Source organism: Aythya ferina, assembly GCF_964211825.1.
Source record: "Aythya ferina genome assembly, chromosome: 1".
NCBI lineage: Eukaryota > Metazoa > Chordata > Aves > Anseriformes > Anatidae > Aythya > Aythya ferina.
Window position 1 is genome coordinate 150,534,472 of NC_140296.1, and position 17,097 is coordinate 150,551,568.

The 17,097-nt window shown below is 44.1% G+C and overlaps 1 protein-coding gene across 2 annotated transcripts in view; it reads right to left on the reverse strand.

Annotated features, from left to right (window-relative positions):
- Positions 1–17,097, reverse strand: part of SYN3 (synapsin III) — a 191,417-nt gene continuing 174,320 nt past the window's right edge. The window contains exons 10-15 of one of the 2 annotated variants that reach the window (XR_014694443.1): positions 14,459–14,561; positions 8,825–8,959; positions 4,024–4,108; positions 2,920–3,217; positions 285–2,049; positions 1–149 (exon numbers count right to left, since the gene is read on the reverse strand). Coding sequence is in view for 1 of the 2 variants with exons in the window: in XM_084524016.1 (XP_084380142.1) it covers positions 1,917–2,049; positions 2,920–3,217; positions 4,024–4,108; positions 8,825–8,959; positions 14,459–14,561 (754 nt within the window). In the remaining variant the exon portion in view is untranslated. Of the gene's footprint in view, positions 2,050–2,919; positions 3,218–4,023; positions 4,109–8,824; positions 8,960–14,458; positions 14,562–17,097 lie in introns of both variants that reach the window. The other variant, XM_084524016.1, reaches the window with a different exon arrangement.

Here is a 17,097-nt window from a genome sequence, read left to right on the forward strand (position 1 = left end):
GACAGTGTTTGCTCAAGGTCATTTGTCACTCTTTTATTGCTCCTGGAGGCTGCGGAACAGCAGGGTCTGTTTTCTTTCTCAGGCAGTGACATGTATTTATGATGCAACATTGTAAACTGCTTAGCAAACCTGGAAGGACAATGGTAGAGCTGAAAAAAAAAAAAAAAAAGATAAATCATTAGGGGATAGGGTGATTCTTTAATTTGAAATGTGAGGTATAAATCATTGGTCCAGATGAGTCTCTCGAGAGCCTCCCAAGCTGGAAAAGCTATGCAGTTACTTGCCTGAAAGTGCACAGGTCACAAAAGCTATTATATGTGTGCAGGCCTGCTCAGGGGTTGGTCATGCGAGGTCCAGGTGACTGCATTGGATCTAGATGTTCATTACAGGTGCTGTGCAGGAAGGAATAGTTTGTTTGGCTTCGTTCCCACCAGTGAATCATGAGATCCCAAATGGCAACTGTTGCTGTTGGTTTTGCTGATTTGAGGACCTCTCTCTTCATGTGACAGCAAAAATCTGTGCCATCGGCTCCAATGTTTTTAGCTTACTGACCTCCCTTCCTCCCTTGGTATGCCTAAGAGCAACTGATGTGAAGTTGCAAAGGAAAGCGTAAAGCCAGAAGTCTGGCCTTCAAGCTATATGCATGATTTGTGACTCAAGTACTTGACAAAACTTGAGGGAAACCACAGCCAGCAGAGATCTCTCTCTCTCTGTCTTCTCTGGAAGATTGTTACCTGCTTGGGGCAATTGCATATGTGCCTTCCCATTGCTTGTTGTCTCTGGATGGAGCCCAGCTCATCTTACTTCGAAATGACAGTTTTCCTGTTCTATCGCAGGTCTGTCACCTTGATTCATTGTGCACTCACCCCAGTCAATGGGAGTTCGAGGAGCAAGACAGGATTTCACTCCATCTCTCTGTCCGATCTGTATTATGGAACACTCAGCACACAAGCATGTGCACTTCGTCAGCTCTGCTATTAATTAACCATGTTCCTGGGGGATATCCTTAGCCAGATGTGACCAAGTCACCCAAGCGTTTGGAGTGTAGCTGGCTTTTGTCTGAAATTTGTGTGAACTGTGGATACGAACTCCCTAGTGTTTCCGGGGACAGGGAAAGAAGTTTTTTTCCCCCCTTTTTTCTTGTGGAAGGCCCACTTCTCAGGTTATTTTGAGCTAAGGCTACAGGGTTAGAACGTGACGTTTTTCTCTCAGAACTCAGGAATCACGTGCTGGGGACTTAAATGCAAGGCATGAAACAGACATTTTAACTGCTATGAGCAGAGTGATCTGGAACAAACCAGCAGTTCATCTGGATGACCTGCTCATGTGATCTTCGGTGTTTACTGATGCCTGGTACTGTATTTAACTTGAATGTGTAATTTTACTCTGAAAAGTGACTTTTAGTAAAGTTGGTATCATGAAGTTCCACAGTTCACTGTGTTTCCATGCTCAGGCATGCTCACTTTATCAGTCAATGAATATGTGCCTCCGTCTTTGCACATCTGCTTCTGAAATAAGCCTGTTTTCTTTTATCTTAGCCTCAACAAGGATTCTGTAATTGGAAGTTAGCAATTGTATGGACTACATACAAACCGAAATAAAATCTAGTTTGCACTGTAATAACTGTTGACTACACACGGGTTAGCAGGAGTAAAATTTGATTTACAACTCAGTCATTTGAACATACATGATTCTGATTATGCACAAAAAACAAATGAAATAGTGCCACTTTTATACAGTCACTTTTCAGGCCCTTATTAGAATATTTTCTTTGTATTAAAACAACTGTTGTTTTCTAAATTCCTTTTACCCAGGTATTAGCTGTAATTGCTGGGTGCCACTGAGTATATTCCAGGATGACATTGGGTATATGAAGAGTGAAGGCTGAGCAAAGCACAGATCCAGCTGCAGGGCTGTTAATCAGAAAACAGGCTAGCAAATGATTTCCTCAGGTTGCGGATGGTCTCAGCTTTTGCTTCATCTTCGTTGGGGTTTCCCCGCTGAGATGATTCAGATATGCTGAAGGTGTTTGTCAGGGACTGCGATTTGCTGAAATGGAAAACAGAGTTGACACTGAGACTCAGCAGGAGAAGGCAGTTATTCAAAGCTGGTTACTGATGCTTTGTCCTCTGTCACAATTACATGGAGGAAAAAAGATGTAAGCAAATAGAATCTCCGTATGCTAAGACGTCCAGGATTTGGGGGGTATAGGAGGAATGAGGGATGGGCAAGTGGATCTAATCTACTATCACAGTCCATACTAGTACCTGTTTATGAAGGCATATGATTAAAAACATGTAATTCTTGGTGCTACTGCTGTGACAAACATTGACATTATTTCACTGTTAATACAGAATAATGGATTCCTACTGAGGATCACCTTTAATCAGCCACACCATGCATGGCGATCCTTTGATTTCAAATGTAGAGCACAAGGTTTTGTACAAAGTGGTAGCCATGTCCCCACCCATTTTTCTAGTAATTGCCCAGTAAAGAACCTTGTGTGGCTCCTGCATCCAAAGAGAAGTGAAGGAATTACTCTTGTCAAGCTTTCTGATCAATAATGTGCTGCTTACAGTCTGTAAGGAAAAGGATTATATACCCTGCTGAGAAGGAAGTAGCTGAATTGATATGGCCAGGGCACAGCATGCATTTAACAATGAGCATACAAACAAGAGTAAGAATGTGATATCTTTGAGATGTAACCTAAAACTTGTTCTTCCTGACAACAGTTCAGTGGTGGCCTGAGTTCTGCTCAGGCACTTGTACCTCTGGAGTCACTCACAGCTGTCCAGGCCTTTGTCTTTGGGGACTGCTGCCTGACAACAAGTGATAAGTTCTTCATGCCAGCTCAGGATACTTTTTTGGATAGCCTTATTCTACAGTCTACAGATAATAGTGTTTTAACTGAGCACCTACTTCAGATGCGGGTGTGGGTTGGCTTGCTGCTTGGATGTTTCAGTGGGGCTTGGCTGGCTAGGAGCCCGGCCTTGAGCAGGGGGTCTGGGCTGCTGTGGTGGGAACACGCCTGCCTTGGAAGCCTGGACTGGAGAGGACCCAGTTGCTGATCGAACTTGCTGTGGAGATCCAGGTGACCTTTGCTGCTGAGGTGAAGTGGACATGGGACTCTGGGGCTGCTGTCCTTGAGGAGAGAGCCGTTGCTGTGGAGGGGCGTTTGTCCGTGGAGGCTGAGATGCCTGAGGTTGGCGTGGCCCACCTGAAAGGGATGTGTGCGTATAAGCATGAAGAAGGTCATGTGGAAAACAAGCAAGCATCTATATGGAGGAATGGGTTTTGCTATGAGGAGAGACTATTCAGACTACTTTTATGCAAAAAAGATAAGGGAAATCCTATATCTAACAGTGGTGTCTCTGGAGTTTTTGTCCATTTCTCTACCTCTTCAAAGAAGCCCTGCTGCTCCCCCCAAAGGAAGTTGTTTCAATGTGCTGTACTTTTCCATGTAACTAATACTTCTTATTCTCATGAAGTGCTTCCTGCATTGAGAAAGAAGAGTCACTGGAATACCAGCACTAAAGGAAATGAAAGCTGAATCTGCAGGTTTGGGTCAACAGTCCCTTCATGAGAAAAGCAATTTGATGTAAAAAAACAGTGCACCCTACTACTATCTGAGCATCTGTTCCAGCATTATTGGCAGGTGGCTTTAGCAATATTGGTAGCAGACCCTCAAATCTCGCTATCCCTTCTTAATACTTGTCGCCGCTACAGCTCTGTGCAAACACAAATACACTCTGTGCCCCAAATCCTGCTCCAGTGCCATTTCAAGTGCCCTTTCTTTGCTGAGCCAAGTCCTAACAGTTATCAACTGGATCTGTATTGAATTTTCAGCCCACTTTCAGAGCTGATATGGGATTTTACAGTAGCTGCTTTAAAAGTACACTGAATTTGCTTCCTGCTTATCAGTGAATTGGGACTATGACCGAAACCTTTATCCTGAGAGTGTTTGTTTAGAAAGCAAACTGATGTCTTACAGTCCATGCTGTCATGGGTCCCAAATAACTGTACCTTGTGGAGGAGGCCGTGGCTGAGACAGTTGTGCGAGCTGAGGTCCAGGCTGAGTTTTCACTGACTGAGGCTGAACTTGTGGAGGCTAGAGAAAAAAAAAAAAAAAAAAAAAGCTATTCCAGTTAATACAGAGTCCCCAAAGAGAAGCCCAGAGGTAATATAGGAGCAGTGGAGTCCTGAAGTGTTCCTTAAATACACACACACAGCATCTGGCTGGTAAATTTTCAAGGGACTGAAATTGAGAGCTAAGTAATAAGGAGCATATAAATTGTTTGTTCACAGGGAATAACGGTGAAGTTACAGTTCATAATGTTTTTTAGGTAATCGGGAATTGCCGAATTTATCAGGCCCGAGGGATCTCTTTGTCCCATCTCCCATTTTGGACAGTTGCCAGCACCAGATGTTCCAAAGGAAGGAGGGATGAACCATGGAAATGTCTATGGAGTAATCATCTTTTTACCCTGAGGCGTCTCATCTTGATTGCTCTTAAGTAAGGACCAGCTCAAACCCTGGAACATAAAGTTTATGATCTGCTCTGCAAAATCTTTGCAATAGTTCCAGGTATTTTTTTTTTTTTATATTGTCACTCAGACCATTTCAATCTTACAACCTTTCCCACTTCTTAACTCCATTACTTTGAGTTTGAGAATAGTTCTCACAACCTACCTTCGCTAGGCCATTCATTATTTTGCAGGTTTTTACTGCCCTCACTCCCATTCATGTCCTTTCTAAAGCCAACAGGTTGAATCCCTTTGGTCCCTCCATGGGAATGTTTCCAGGCTCCTAATCATTTTCATCACCCACTTCTCTTTCCTGGCTTTGTGATCTTTGCTGCAGCTGCCCAAAGCAGGTCTGCTTGTGTTACTCCAGATGAAGCAGTGTCTTGGTTCTCTGTATGAGTCACCAACTCATTCCTTGTGCATCCAAATTCCCTGCTTCTCCCTTGTCAGCACAACCATAGGCTGAGCAATGGTTTTCGTTAGTCTGTTTGTAACAATGTCTTTCTTAAGAGAAACGGTGAGCAGGACTTACAAGGTATATATACAGTTTATGTTCTCCCTCTCTCTACCCCAGTTTAGCTTACTTTTCAGTCTTCGGTACGGTTTGCTGTTGTGGTGACTTAACATACATAGCTCTCTCAGAAGTTCTTCGCTGACATCCCTGGTCCTGGCTAACCCAAATAAGTTGGTGCCATCTGCACTTTCTTCTCTCTCACTGTTTACTCTTTCTGACAGATATTTTAATAAACAGATTAAGCAAAACAGAATTGTTGCACAGAGGGCTGGTCCAAGGTTAACAAAAGTCTGAGTAAGCCTATTGCACAAAATTGTTTATGAAAGAGCAAGGGAAGTTGGAGACAGATAGACTGGTATGTGCTGGATTATTTATATGGAGAACACAATGATAAAGGGGTTGTTGAAGCTCCTGGAAGGTCAAGAGAATGAGTTAAGTGATTCTGGAAGTGGGAAGAAATGTTTCATAGCTGGAAGCACTGAAATGAGTTTCAACTGACTAACATACTGACAACAATGATGTTGTCAGCCAATCTTGTACACAATTCATCTGTGACAGGCTAAATGGATGGGGAGGAAAACCTGGGACTTTTCTATTCCATAGCTTCTAGTCCTACATAGCTTGGGACACTAAAACATTGCCTTGGTGTTGCAGGAATTATACTGGAAATAACATAAAACATCCTGATTAGATCAGCCAAAGAAAGGGAATAAGATCTCATATTGACCTCTGTTGCCTCTGCCCACAGCCAACCCAAGGCTTCTCAGAGATGAAGGCAAAGCAATTTTGAGGTGGAGAGATGCAGGAGTGATGGCCACCCAATGTCCTTGACTGTTTGCAAGATTTAACATCTATCATATCTGTGTCTTCATCTGAGGCATTTTCTTCACAATGAAACTTTGCCTTCTAGACCCTCTTTGCTTGCTTTTTTAATAGCTCTTGTCTGCTACCTTCCCTAAGGCTTTGTGACAGTCTAGCTACATTATTTTGGCCGATTGCCTGCTGTCTACCACTTTATGAACAAATTCTCAGAGTTGATGGACCAAGAATGGAAAAGAAGATTAATGGGACATTTTTCTTTGAAAAAAGATATTGTGGTGGATGCTCTTAAGCCATGTTTCTGTAGGTTTATTAATCTTTTGTATTATTCTTTAAATTAATTGCTGAGATCATGTGTGAGATCCATGACTTCCTTACGTAAATTCTTCTATGTTAGTCTTATAGCCTTTTTAAACACAAATTTTGTATTTGTTATACACCAATCCTCTGGAGCAATAACTGTTTTTAATGAAATTGCACTTTTTTCTTGGCAGCTGAGTCACTTCCTAAATTCACGTCATTGGATGTAGCCAGCTGGGTCTGGGGGCTTAATAATTTTTTAAAATATCAGCTATCAGCAATTTAATAACTGCTTTTGCTCTCTGCCCTGCATGCCTGACTGGGAAAATCTATGTATGATTTAAGAAGTTCTCCACTTTCAGCAATTAAATTCAGTGGAGTCCCAGCACTGTCTCTGTTGTCTTCCCTTTCTCCCTTAACATTGGATGATCCATAAAGCTCACCAATGCTTTGGTGGGGTTCTGTCATCTGCTGAACTCAGAGAATTTGTTTCACTCTTCCCTCTATCTGATCTTTAAAATAAAATTCTATCCTTTTAAAGTTTCCTTTTATTACTTGTATGATTATATGCATGAATGATTTGTGTGCATAAATGTCTTTTAAAATGTCAGATTTCCAAATCTGGAAGATTTTTTTTCTGTTTGTCTTGAATGTCTTCTTTCACTTTGCGATTTAACCCTAGAAGTTTATTTCTTGCATTCCTCGTTTAGGAGCAGAAATGTATATACGCATTCAGGAAAACAATGTTCTCTTAAACAGCATCCATAAAGCTTGACTTCTAATAGTAGGGAGCTTTTGAATAATTTTCTTACTAAAAGTACATTTCCTAACTGTTTGTGCTATCTCATAACTTTTTGATACTGTCCCAAGCAAAGCAAACCTAGTACTACTTGTTCCCTTTCTGAAGTTGTACCTGGGTGTTTCAGAAGGCTAGGTCAAGCTGTTGTTTCCTATTGCACTTAGATTTCACAGTTCCCAGAAGAAATCACCTAAAAAGATGTAAAAACTCTCTCTGACTTACTGTCCCACTGTGTTATTTGACTTACTTGATAGCTGTATCTCATTATTATGACTTGTTGCTTCTTCCATTTCTGTCAATGCTGTGCACTCAATTTCTTAATTTCTCAGTTTTTCTTATTCAGAAACTTACAGAGATAGCCACAATAATATGCATAGTTATTCTATGCATACCCATAGGATATCTAAAGACTTATATTTTTATGTATTCATTACTGCTGCCTTCATATTCAGAACTGTTATTTTTCTTGTTTCTGTGGAAGTCTTCATCTGTAGTTCTATAACTATGTGTTATAGCATTCCAGTAGAAATTGTAGCTTGAGCAGTTTCTCCAATGTTTGCTGTACCAAGGTCTTTCTCTATCATAAAACACTGTAGTTAACACAGTTGTGAGTTTAATTTTCTTGATTTTGAACACAGGTATTTGCAGGCTGTATCCTTGTTGAGAAACTTTTTTTTTTAACTTAAGTCTTCTATTTGACATCTTATGCTTCCAAGACCATTTGTTTTGTTTTCCTTTGACCCTGTTTTAGTTCTGTTGCAATTCAATCCAGTCCTGTACAGATATAGACAATATATGCATCTGTCCATGTTCTTCTCAGTTTCTGCAGGCTTCCCCTTTGCTCTTAGTTTACACACTCTTTATCTCGGTTATTTCAGAGGTCAGTTGTTGATTTCACTTTGGCCAGAGTAAATCCTGCCCATTCTCTATGACTTTCACTGTCCCAAAGCATTTTTAGTGTCTATTAAAGGTTCCCCTCACTCTACCTAAAGTTTGCTTTGGATTTACTCTGAATGCACTGCATGCTGGGGTCCTGGTCTAGCAGGGAGTAGGCTGTCATACAGCAGAGGCAGAGAGCCACAGTCCTTCCTCTCACTTTATCTCTTGAGTGGAAATGGAAACTTTTCCAGTGTGTTGCAGTCAGTATTATCACTCAGCCTGATTACTCTTCTGCCCTTTCTTTTGTACAGATTTCTGTTGTTCTCAACCCTTCCTGCTTGGCTCCCTGCTAGACAGTGAAAGAGGTAATAGTGCATATACTCAGGGAATGAATGTGCCATGAGGAGTGCGAAGGGATCAGCTTAAATGCAAAAATGATAGGTTATTATAGGAATTCAGCAGTAGTCATGCCTCCTACTGATAAAGTGGGTAAAGGGCATCTCCAAAGAAGTGAGGCTGCATTGAGAAACGAAACAAGTCAGGGTGGAAATTCCCACTCTCCTCTTTGGGAAGCACAGATTTTCACCAGAGATGCAAAAACTTGAATGAAACCTATCCTGAGGACTGGTTTTAGATGGAGGTGAAGCTGGGAGTTAAAAGCACCTCTAGAAATGCTGTCTGCAATATGAATCTAGAATAGGATTTGATTTAGCAATTTGATTTTGCCTAGGTGCGTGCCCTCCCCCCCCCCCCCCCCCACCATGTGATGCCACAGTTACATGAAAGCAGAGGGCAGGAGACTGAGCCATTTCTCAGGGCACCCAATGCAAAGATCTGCAAGAGACTTCTCTGTAAGAGCAGGATTCAGTCACTCTGGTATGGGACTGTTCATCTCCTTGGGATGTCTGACTGGCTGATATTTACAGGGAGAAGAGAGAGAAAAAGAGTTCAGGAAAGTAGCTTGGTCAAAAGGTTGATATTCTGTCTTACCCAAGGCCTCAGCGGTGATGGGGTAGATCCAGCAGTGGTGACAAGCTGAGTCATTTTGGAAACAACCAGATCAGCTATAAGCTGTCTGTCCTCTTCCACATGCTCCCCAATCAGGGGCATCGAGCTGTCCATCACCTGCCACAAGAAAGAAAAACAGCAGTTAATAAAGAGGTTTCCTTGTGGCAGATGCTTGTTTCAACTCACCTTTCATGCTAACCTGCTTTATGTCCCCATGTCCTTGTCAACACATCTAGTCCTAAGGCCCCTCCATGCTGAAACATGCTAGGGTGGGATTTAATTTTTTTTTTTTTTTTTTTTTTTTGAAATGGCATGTGTTTCTCCACTCCCCATCTTCCATTTACAACTTGGAAGCCAACCGAAGGCTTCTGGTGGCTGAAGGTTTTCTACATCAAGCAAACACAAACTTGCTTCTTCCTGAGGAGATGCCTCTCATGGATGAGGTCTCTCTGGCATTGTGCTACAGCATTTAGGGATGACACTGCAGCAGAAAGGGACACAGGCAGACACAAAATGTACTGAAGTCTGAAGAGATGAAAGCAACAGGGACTGGAGGAAACCAGGAAACATTTGGGATTAATCAACACAGAGCACTGCACCCTGAGAGGGGAAATAAACACCACAAATGCATAATGAATAGGATGTCACCAAAACAACAGCACCCAGTGCAGAAAAGTAAACTTATTCCCTGCTTGTCTTCTTGATATTACTGTAATATGACTGCTGTCCAGCATGTACCACAACTGCTGGAGAAAGTTGGGAAGCAAGACTGTGGAGATGGGGGAAGGAGAGCTGTCAAAGGGTCTTTGAGGTAAGAAATGTTCTGGCAACAACAATAATAAGGATAGCGTAGCAGATCCTCAGCTGTGTAGCAGCTCTAAACATCATTTTCAGCAGTTCATCATAAATCAAGTGCTTCACAAACAGCAGAATCCCACAGGAAGAACTGTGCTATGATGGAGTTAAGATTCAGCTGGAGTAAATATAACTGTACTAAAATAACAAGAAGAGTTGGAAAAGTTTATTTTATTTTGCTTTGATTTTTAATCCAAACATTAAAAACCCTGGAAATGCTGAGTTAAAGATTGTATTGCTCAAGAAAGGCACTGACTCACGCTCAGATAACAATTGGAATTGCACTCCACCCTGGCCAGGCGATCAGGGGCATTGAGTCCACTATTTGAGTGAAATGGAAAGTTTCATGTATTTTATTTAGAGGTAGAGGAAATCAGTGAGGTGAAGTCAATGAGTGTTTGTATTCTAGTCTGTTCTTGTGGAATAACTATTCATTTGGGCTCGTTTCTGTAGGTGTCTCACACAAAGACTGGAGAAGCCACCAAGGAAGTTTTAACCAGGAGTTTGCGTGAAGAGTGAGTTGGCGCCTACATCCATGGCTGCTTGGCCTAGGGTGTCAATGAAGGAGGTTAGAAAAACAAATGGAAGTGCTCGGCTAAATGTACAAAGTGGCTTTTCATTCCTCTGTCTGCTCTCTGTAAAAAAATTAGGAGATAGGGAAAGATGTTCCCCAGAGGTGTCTGCAATAAGCCAGGGTGGCAGGGAACGGCCAGTTCCCCTCCGTGTCTCATACACAGGGGCTCCTGGGGGCCCTCTGGCAGCTTCCTGCACAGGTCGTCCTCCCTTAACCCCCCCTTAAAACCATTCCCACTTCATCTGGCAATTCCAGTTCGTGTGTGAGGAAAAGAGGTCTCGGCTCCCTGCAATGCACCGTGCGAGGGACGTGTCCGGCCACTAGATGATGCCATTACCCTGCTGACAGGCCCAGCCTCGCTCGGCGGCTCCCTGACCCTCCCTGGGATACAGCTCAGTTCAAAACACGCAAATCAGATAAAAACCCTCGCTTTCCCACCTTAAGAACTGCTTTTCCCTGTTTCTGAGGCAGCAGTGGCTGGAGCAGAAGGGGAAGGAGTTGCCCAGGGAGGTGGTGGAGTTACCGTCCCTGGGGGTGTTAAAGGCAAGGTTGGATGTGGTGCTTGGGGACATGGGTTAGTGGGTGACATTGGTGGTAGGGGGATGGCTACATGCATAAGGGAAGGCCTTTGAAAATGGTGGTGATTTCAGTGAGGAAAGTGTCACAGCCTGTTGCCACTGAAGCGGGAAGGAGCACAAGATGTCACCTTGCGTGTCCTTCTGGGAAAGGCGCATTGCTCTGCAGCTGGGCAGCCACGAATGCTAGCGGTGGAAGGAATACAGGAATCACTGACAGACTGCACTCATCCCTTCCCAAGGAGATCACAGACCAGCCATGGGAGACAACAGGACGTCGGCACATGTGGACCCAGCCTTTGTAGTGGCCCAAGGTCAGTAGCTGCTCCTGAGGCAGCTGCTGTCGCCTGATAAGGTGTATGGGGGGAGCGGAAGGCGGCAGGGCAAAGAAGAGACTCTGGAAAACCCCCCTGCGCCGATCTGACGCTGAGGCCTGAAGGCTGGGCTTGTTATTCCGTGCTCTGGTGCGCAGGAGTGGGGTGTTAGGTGATTTTTAGGGAAGGAAGGAAGGACACAGATGATTAGACATATCCAAAGGACTGATAAGGCAGTGGTGAGGGGATGGGCAGGGCTCCTCGCGGGGCAGCAGGGAGTGTGTCTAGTAACACAGCTTGGCTATGTGGCAGGTGGGGCTTAGTTGATCCAGGAGGAAGAATAAAACAAAAGGATTATTTTACTTGCTCCCCACCTGCTCTGTATTTATCAGTATAGAAGAGGTGTGTCAAAGGGCTACATTATGAAAAAAAAGGGCCAAGGGAGAGATTATTAAACCATACACACTGCTGAGCTCTTTTGAGAGTCTGGCTGCTAACAGCGGTACCTAACTTGTGCTATTTTGAGGACCTGGCCTTCTGAATATTCATGCTGAATATTCTTTTACAGTGGCAAAGTCCTTTAAAGCAGAGAAAAAAGAAGAACCAGCATTTGCCATCAAATTCACAGCTGTTTTAATAGTATGAAATCAGTAGATTTTAGCTTTGAATATGAGCCATGAACACGGTGCTTAAGTGTGCTAGTGCTTTGAGGGGCAGAAAGGTAGTAGGTCCTGTTATCTGCTATGGGAAAAGAAGGTGAAGTTCACATGGCAGCAAACACCATGAGTGAAAGATTGTTCTTGTCCTGTGCTGATAACTCATCATTTTCAATCTGATTTTGTTTGCAACAAACCACTGTGCTAAATCGCAGTTCATAGAACTGCCCATCACTGCTTCTGCAATTCTCTCCTAGAGAACTGCTTTGCACTGTGAAAATTAATTACTGCCTGCAATTGCATTGTGCAGATTTCTTATTTATTCAGTCCATTTAGGTGTGCTTTCTTGTAAAATGTCACAGCTTACTGTTCCTTCTCACCAAGAAAAATACAACTGTCGCACAGTCAAAAACTTTTTTCTCCCTAGTATCAAAAGAGAAAAGCAAAATAAAGGATCAGTTTCAGACCAAGAAAAGTACCCCAGGAAGTAGGCTGGAGGCAATTAATTACTTGTCAACATCTCTCTTCAATCTGCATAAAGTAGAAAAGGTGCCTGTTTGGCTTTGTTCTGCTCTTTGTATTGCATTACTCTATTACTTTCCTGACAGTGTCCATCAGCTTGGCATCTGAATGCCTGCTCGATGTTGGTACACCAGACCTACTCAATTAGGTTCTCTGCTGGCATAATTCAGTATGACCTATCTGAGGCTGATGTGTTTCTTCTGATTTGTATCACATTAGATCCATTGCTTTTTACCTTGGAGAGAGGGAGGGTTTTGGTGTGCATTTCCCTCTGCGTGCAGCCTGGCGAGGGCTGTTAGCATACGGCCGCGCTTTTCATGCAGTCACTCAGACAGGGGCAGATGTAAAAAAAACAGTGGTATATCCTGACAGAGGCATATAAACCTTAAACAGAGAATTACCCATGTGTGCACGTACATGGGCTTATGTGCAAGAATAGATGCAGGGATATGAAAACCACATCTCACATCTGACCATGTATGGACACAGTCCAAACATCCTTACTCTAGCAAGACTGCTTTCTCGCTCTTCCTTTCTCAGCTACATGTGCACAGAGACATAAAAATGCACAGCAGGGAGGCAGCCTGCTCTAGGGGATGCTCCTCTAGGTGCCGATGAATTGCGTACAGGAGCAGACCCATCAGCCGTGGCCCCATCACTGCAGAAAAGACGGAGGCTCCCCAGTGTTTTGTTGCTCGCAACATGCTTGGATCGCATGGCCTTTAACAGGTCACTGCTCCCCGGGGAATAGATACATAATGCTGGAATGTGCACTCACTGGAGGGCTCATGTGGTTCTCATCAGCATCCCAACCTCATCAGTGGGTGGGACTGCGCTCCCACACATAGCTTTCTAGTGTGTCAGCACCCCTGCATGAAGCCGTAGGCTGTCTCTGCTCATCTTCCTCGGCTGGCCTGCGTTGGTAGAGTTTACAGCAGGTCAGATGCTGTGCCTCCTTGAATCACATAGTGACAGAGACGCTTGCTTACTTGCCAGATTTTTTTCTCCCCCAGAGTGTCTCTTAAGTTTCCACTTTGATTTTCTGGCCAGCTTTTCCTTCTCTGCCCCGCTCGGGTGACCTGAGTGTGCTATCCACCACGTTCCCACTCCTGCCTCCTGGTCTGGTGAGGAACGTGCCGAACCTTAACTCTTAGAGCCACAGGTTGTCCTGTTAGTGGGGCTCTGAGCACAGAAGTCTGTAGCCCACACTGCCTGGAGTAGCTCTGTACTGGTCTGTCCTGCTGATCTGCTATTATAGTGAAAGCTGTCCAGGCAAAAATTTTAGCAAATTCACCTTTTAAAAAAAAAAAAAAATTGTTTCTGCTGTTTATGGGCCTTTTTGCTACACTCTTGCCATTTATTCTACCCTCTTAAATAAGGTGTGGCTAGGAGTTTTGTTACTGGTGTTCCCTTTTAAAGTGATTAGAGAAAGACATGTTCGTTTAGAAACTGAGACTTTCAGTGCACTGAATCACCTGCTGGACATGACTATTTTTCTGTCTGAATGGGTAATGGGGGGGCATGAATACGATTAATATGCTAACATCCCGTGGCACCTGAATTCAGGTTGGGCTGAATCTGGGCATGTTTGTTCATGATTCTGCCAATCTCTCCTCACAGCTCTGAGAGGTGTGCTGCCTTTGCAGGTGGTCAGCCTAGGATGAAAGGTACTGTGGCACTGGTGCAATGAGACATGCCAAACTTTGGATGCTGCCAGCAACACCTGCAGGCTGCTATGTGCTCGTTAAGAAGGTAGAATCACATCTGTCCCATAGTGGTAAATTGCCACACTATGGGGTCTCATCAGCTGGAAAACACAGGTGGCCAAGCAGTGTGTGGCTCTCCCATTTCTTTTCACAGTACATACTGAGAATTGAGGGCAGTACAAATCTGATCCCCTGCTGTATGTCTGTCAGTTTACCTGTGACTCTGAACAAGTCCCTTGAGTATCAGTGGGCCACAGCTTTGAGGAAATAGACGGACATTCAGGAGCAGTGACTGCTGGAGCATGCACACAGGAGTAAGAGAGCACATGGGTGCGTATGAACTCTGAGGGAACGTGTGTGCATGCAGACACACTTCCCGAAGGAGACTTGCCTTCAGGTTCCCCGTGCTCTCACCTCAATGATATAGTCTTTTCCATCTTTGCTGTGGACAGCTTTGACAGCACAAATATCGAGACCTCCAAACATTTCCGCGCAGGCATCCGCCCAGAGTCTGTACCTGCAGAAACCAGAGGCATGGCCTACGATTAAGTGTTTTGGGTATTACACCAACAGTCACCCATCCTGCTGCTCAGAGGAGCACAAAGAGATTCTGAAGGCATACTTGGTATACTTTACATACTTTGCCCCTCTTGCACAGGAGATGGACCGGAAAAACAAGCAAACAAACAAAAAAAAATCACCAAAAGAGAGAATCTTGCCTGGAGTTTCTCTTTAGTGCAGATTGTTTCAATCCTGCCCTCAAAGCCACCTTAAAATGTTTTTTTCCCTCCTTGGTATTTACATCAGATCTCCAGTCGGTTGTCATTTAGCCAAGCTATAAATATTTAGCTCATTTAATCTCCCAGAAGAGTTGGCCCCTTAGCGTTTGTATTGGCTTTGCCTGAAAGCCCTCCATTATGCAGGCAGCTTTTCTCCTGATAAGATGTCCAGGATATTGGGGCTGCAATAAGATGGGAAAGCGAGTGCAGAATTTAGCAGGGTGTAGCCACCCCCTCCCTGATCTGTGACCTAGCGCCTCCTGCTTTTGACAATTCACTCTTTCAGTGCCATCCTTTTACAGCCTCCTCCCTTTGATCCCTTGGGCGTTGCTCCTAGCCAGGCGGTGCCATCACAGGGACCAGGCACCGCTGGTCAGCGGGAGAAACACAGGCTACCAGCCCTTTTTTCTGTCCCTGAACGGGACCACCAGCTGGTATGAGCAGGGGCCAGGTCTGACAGGTGTCCCCTTAGCTGTCCTGGTGTCAGAGGAGGAGGGAGAATGACAAGGGGCCTGTTATGAGGGGGCCGCATCCCCCCGCTGTGGAAATGAAGAGGGAACGAGGCGGCCTGGTTTTATTTCCTGTGCAGCTGCTCTGCAGTCCCGGCCGTTTCAATAAGAATAATAATCTCAGAGCAGCAGATCTGTAAGCAGGACTGTGACAAGATGCGGGGAGGGAGGGAAGGCCACAGTCTTTTGAAAACACTGACATTTTGCAGACCCTGCAGGGACTGGGAAAAGAGCTGTTCTGGCCAAAGAACAAGTTTACATCCTTGAAGCCAGCCAGAGTCCCTGTAGCTTGACAATATAATGATCAACTTGTGCGAACACAATGTTTGCGGGAAAATGGCTCCTAATGAGGAGACCAAGCACGTTCACCCCAGCCCCTGTGAGGAAGGGAGAGTCTAGCACAAGGAGAACTGCGGACCCTGTGAGCCAGGCAGGATGCCCTGCAAGCTGCCCTCATGCACTGCTGTGCTCCGACACCCAGCACCATCACAGATCTCCCTAAGGGACATCTCTAGGTGCCTGGGTTTGACAGGCAGCCTCAGGGAATTGCTGCCCATGCCAGAGCCCCTGATAGCTACCTGGCCCTAGGTGAGCACTGGGAGGCATCAGGGCTGCTGGAGTGGAATAGCAGTGCTATGGGGCTGAGGAGCATATTTATGCATGTACATCAGGGTAGTTTTTTTACCTTTATCATTTGCAGATTTTTACTGTCATTTTGCTTATTATTATTTGGATGACAATTTTCTGGGCTACTGTTCAGTACAGCAGGTATTTCAGATGACTTCTACTCAGTAAAAAGTTTCAGCACACTCCTATCTTGTTGCATACACTGATGACTCACAGATTTCAAGGGTTTTTGCTGCATTTGTGGCTAGACAGGGCTAGTGCAGTGAATGGGGGAACTACTTCTGTAAACTGAACCTTCAAAATTAAACTCAGTAGGTTAGCAGGAATCTGGGTTTTAATCCTGCAACACTGCAGTTAGGGAATGTCTGCCCTTCTTCTCTCTAGCTGCAGCTGTGTTGTAAAACAACCAGGATACATAATAATGTCCTGTTCCCATAGTCATATTAGCATCTTTCAGAGTTACCTACAGCATCAGATTAGGTGCTTGGCTTGGTTTCCCCATCTCACAGAACAAAAGGTGCAGAAGGGACCTTATATGATCACCTGCGCAACTCATGTAACCAAAAGAGGAGGCATTTCTCTAATCTAGTCTGAAAGAGCACACAAATTTCCCTTCCCCTTCAGGCAATCCATTTCTGTTCTGTGTTATCACAGAATCACACAGAATCACAGAATTTCTAGGTTGGAAGAGACCTCAAGATCATTGAGTCCAACCTCTGACCTAATGCTAACAGTCCCCACTAAATATCCTTACTGTTAAGAAATATTTCCTATGCCCAAATGAACCTTTTCTACTATAGTTTAAGCCTATTACTTCTTACAGGTTTGTATAGCAATATAAAGTGTGGGTAGTGCCCTATTAGCAGCCTTTCATATATGTGAAGACTTTGCACTCTAGATGTTTTCATCTTTGGGATGCAGCAGTGTTCAGCTTGTGGACAACTTCTTCCAGCTCTGGGAAAGCTAATGAAGGAAAGTGAACTTCTGCACTGCAGACATACATTCATTATGCATGAGTGCACACCTCTACTGAAAAAAGTATCAGTGGTCCACAATTCGAAAAGGTAAAAAAACTTCATAAGCAATTGTTGCATATTTTTCTTATAGGCTCTCTTTTCTCCTCTGAGCATTTCCTTTA